This window comes from Daucus carota, chromosome 9 (assembly GCF_001625215.2).
Source record: "Daucus carota subsp. sativus chromosome 9, DH1 v3.0, whole genome shotgun sequence".
NCBI classification, from domain to species: Eukaryota; Viridiplantae; Streptophyta; class Magnoliopsida; order Apiales; family Apiaceae; genus Daucus; species Daucus carota.
This window is the reverse complement of record NC_030389.2, coordinates 16,908,436-16,911,867: the sequence shown is the minus strand read 5'-3', so window position 1 is coordinate 16,911,867 and position 3,432 is coordinate 16,908,436. Positions and strand designations below refer to the sequence as shown.

The 3,432-nt window shown below is 41.9% G+C and overlaps 1 protein-coding gene across 1 annotated transcript; it reads right to left on the bottom strand.

Annotated features, from left to right (window-relative positions):
• Nucleotides 1-759: 759 nt before the first annotated feature.
• Nucleotides 760-2,656, bottom strand: LOC135149444 (uncharacterized). The gene is made up of 3 exons (XM_064085173.1): nucleotides 2,456-2,656; nucleotides 1,823-2,407; nucleotides 760-882 (listed from the first exon to the last, which is right to left on the bottom strand). Exons 1-3 carry the CDS (start codon nucleotides 2,654-2,656, stop codon nucleotides 760-762), a joined length of 909 nt encoding a protein of 302 aa, XP_063941243.1.
• Nucleotides 2,657-3,432: the final 776 nt, after the last annotated feature.

Sequence of the window (3,432 nt, the reverse complement as noted above, 5' to 3'; positions counted from 1 at the left end):
GTTGTTGATCATTCTATTTTCTCTCAAACAGGAATTGATTGCTCATGTCAAGGGTTCATTTAGGATGGACAAGTTGATCATCTCAGGAAGCTTGTCTGACAAGGCTTGGAAACTTGAGCAAACTCTGGCTAAAGTTATTCATCACTTAAAGCTTAATCCTTCAACAGCTCAGTCCACTCCAGAGAGGATCCCTCAACTTAAGGGGAGCGGCTAAGGAAGAAGCTAAGGACAAAGATGATCACAAGCAAGTGGTGATAGGAGTAGTAATAAGGATATGCGCCAGGCGTGCTAAGGGTGGAGAAAGCGCAAGTGGCAAAGAAACTTCTGAAGCTGATAAAAAGCTATAAACGGTCTAAAGGCAAAGAACCAACTACATCATCTGAAAACTGTCTTCAAACACTGGACAATATGATGATTATCCCAACGACATGGATGATGATACGTATCGATGCTACCCTATCGTCAGGCGAAGAAGAAGGTAAATTGATGAAAGTATTTGTTTCAGAAGAACCTGTGATCCCGAAACGAGGAGAATGTCAGGGAAGTTCAAAGCAGGAAAATGAAGCCAGGACGCGTAAAGCTTCGTGATTATCAGAAACTTCTGGAAGACAGTTTGATCACAGAGGAACAAACAATCACGATGAAAAAGCAAAAAACATCTATGATGCTGACGATCAAGCAGAAGAATATTGAAATAAAAGAATTAAAAGAAAAGAGGGAAAACAGGCGGGACATGCCTAGGAGAATATTCCATGGACCTCAAAGGGAAACTTTCTTGATCAATATCCCCTTTTCTTTTGGCTTGGGTAGTTGATTTTGCCGGCTTTGGATCTTTCCAGAGTTTATAGCTTCAACATGTTCTTTCTTCAGCTCAGCTTTCCTCTGCAGCAATCAACTCCAAATCCAATTTGGCTTCTGGATTTTCTTGTTCAAAAATCAATCTGGCAAGCTCTTCATCAGTCAATGGTTTATCTGCTCCAGCCACTGGTCTGTGCTTTGATCCAGATGTGACATTATGTGTTGGAGCAGACTCTGTGCTTTGCTTAGACTGTTTTTGACTGTCAGAGTTTGAAACTCTTCCACCAATCCCTGCTTGAAATCTCTTGTGCTTTGTGAAGTCCACATCATCTCATCATCATTCTTTTCTCTTCAGAGCTTGAGAAGTAGACTTGCATTTGACTTTAGCTACTCTCTCCCCCTTTTTGACATCATCCTCATCAGGAATCAGAATTGATGTGATCAGAGAAAGCGAAGATTGGATGGCTTCCAGCTGCTTGGACATTTTCTCTTGAGTAGACTCAATGGTGGTCATCCTCTTTTCCAGAGATTCATTTGCAGACACCAGCTTCTTAACATCATCTTTCAGAGGTAGTAGAGTCCTTTTCTTCTCCATAGTTTGAGTTTCCTTGAGACTGGCTACCTCTGTTCTAAGACCATCTATAGACTTAGATGTCTGAGCTTGAGCAGGATGAAATGTCTTTAGATAAAGAACTGTAGCCTTAAGGCTTGACATGACATCAGAGTTTGAGATTTTATTCTCTGCCATAGATAGAAAATCTTCAGCTTTTGCTGGCTCCAGAGAATGTTGGTGGCTCAGCCAGAGTTTATCCCATACTTCACTTGGTGGATCAACCTGAAGATCCCTGGGAAGTGGCTCAGAGTTTGTGTCCAGAGTTTGAAGCCTGGCATTATATTGGCTGGTAGACTCCCACTTTTGTTGTAGATGTGACAGAGGGACTTCATCATCATTTTTATCATTGTCATCATCTGAACTGTCATCATCCTCATCATTATCAGATGCAGGATTAGCAACTTTCTCAACAGGATCTTGAACAGATTTTTCTTGATCATCAGCTTTTGATTTGCTAGGCTCTTCACCAGCCTTAGCAAGGGACTCCAGTGCTTCCAATGCTACCTTATCAGATTCCTCAACTACAACATCTGACTTGTAGTTTCCTGGAGCTGTATCATGAACAATGGCTCCCTCAGGAATTTTCATTGGAGAATGAGGAATTGGAGTGGATGGTCCATGATCAGATGTTGGAATTTGAGGATCAGACATTGTAGTCTCAGCTTCAGCTGTAGTTTGGTCCTTGCATACAATTTCCTCATCTACTTCAGATGAAGTAGAAGATGCTGTAGCGGTTGATAGTGGAACAGCTTGTAGAGGATGCACCAGCAGAGCTTGAGATAGATCATTAGGAGTTGTAGTGGATGGTACTTGCTCTTCCTCAACTGTAAAATCTGTGATCTCTGTGATGGGTACCTTTGGCCTCTTAGGCTTGTTTGCTCTTCTTTTGAATCTTGGTGTCTTTGTTTGAGGACTGGCCTGGGAAGGTTCAGAGTTTGTTGCATGTGCAGGTTCAAGATCATCATAATCATAGGCTGCAACCAGTCTCCTTCTTTTCTGCTTTTGAGGAGAAGCAGCTTCAGAGTTTACACGATCAGTGTTTACAGCATCAGAGTTTACTGGTTTATCAGACTTTGTCTTCAGAACTTGTGTAGCAACAGAGGTTCTGGTCTGCTTAGTAGAAGGGGCATCAGATTTTGTAGACTTTGATGGTTTAGGTGTTGATGATCTGGGTTTTCTGGTGACTGTGGGAGAAACTGGATGTTGTGGTTGGGGTTGAGACTGTGGTTGTGGTGCTTGAGGCATATTCAGTCGAGCTCTTAATGGAGTTGGAATTTGTAGAGGCCTGAGAACTGGTCTCTTCTCATCTTTAGATATGAGATCTTTGAAAACCCTTTTATGAAGTTTAAAAGGTTTGATCTCATCTGCAGCATCAAAATCCACTTCTCCAACAGTGGCATTAAACAACAATTGGCAAAATCGTGAAAAATATATAATCTTACGATTTTCATGCATTCTTTCATCACCAATATTTCTAATCACTAATCTACCAAAATCGAAATTAGTAGAATAGATCAGAGAATACCCAATCTGCAGCATGTCCATTGGAATAGCATCCCAGTTTGTAGATTTCTTCTGGAAAGCCCTGGTAATGCAATCAAAGAAAAAAACTCCACTCCTTCCTGAATCCTGGACGCTTTAATTGACCCAATTTATCCAGAGAGTCGTAGTAGCCCAAATCAATCATCATGGTTCTGAGATTTGCATCTCCATTTGTAATGTAAGCAGTATGCTCTGGCAGGTTGAGTGCTGCTCGTACAGTGGCTGGAGTGACAGCATACTGTGCTCCATCATACTCAAATACAATTGACGGTGACCCAGCTTCACCACCATTGTCATAATGCCCTGTTCTCCAGAAAGTAATTATTTGGCTTCCTGAGAGTCTGGCAGGAGCTGTAAGGGTAGTGGCAAAGGGCACTCTGTGCCAAAAATTGCTGGATGGGATGATAATCCCTTGGAGCGTCGGCAGTGTTTAGAATGGCAGTAATGGGTTGTTGGGAACAAATTCCACACCTGCAAAG

What these genes read in the sequence shown, in the direction of transcription:
- LOC135149444 (XM_064085173.1), bottom strand. Translation starts at nt 2,656, where the DNA reads ATGCCTCAAGCACCACAACCACAGTCTCAACCCCAACCACAACATCCA. An exon ending in AACCAGTAAACTCTGATGCT is followed by an intron (nt 2,408 to 2,455) that starts GTAAACACTGAT and finishes CCTCAAAAGCAG; the next exon opens with AAAAGAAGGAGACTGGTTGC. An exon ending in AAAAATCTGTTCAAGATCCT is followed by an intron (nt 883 to 1,822) that starts GTTGAGAAAGTT and finishes TGATTGCTGCAG; the next exon opens with AGGAAAGCTGAGCTGAAGAA.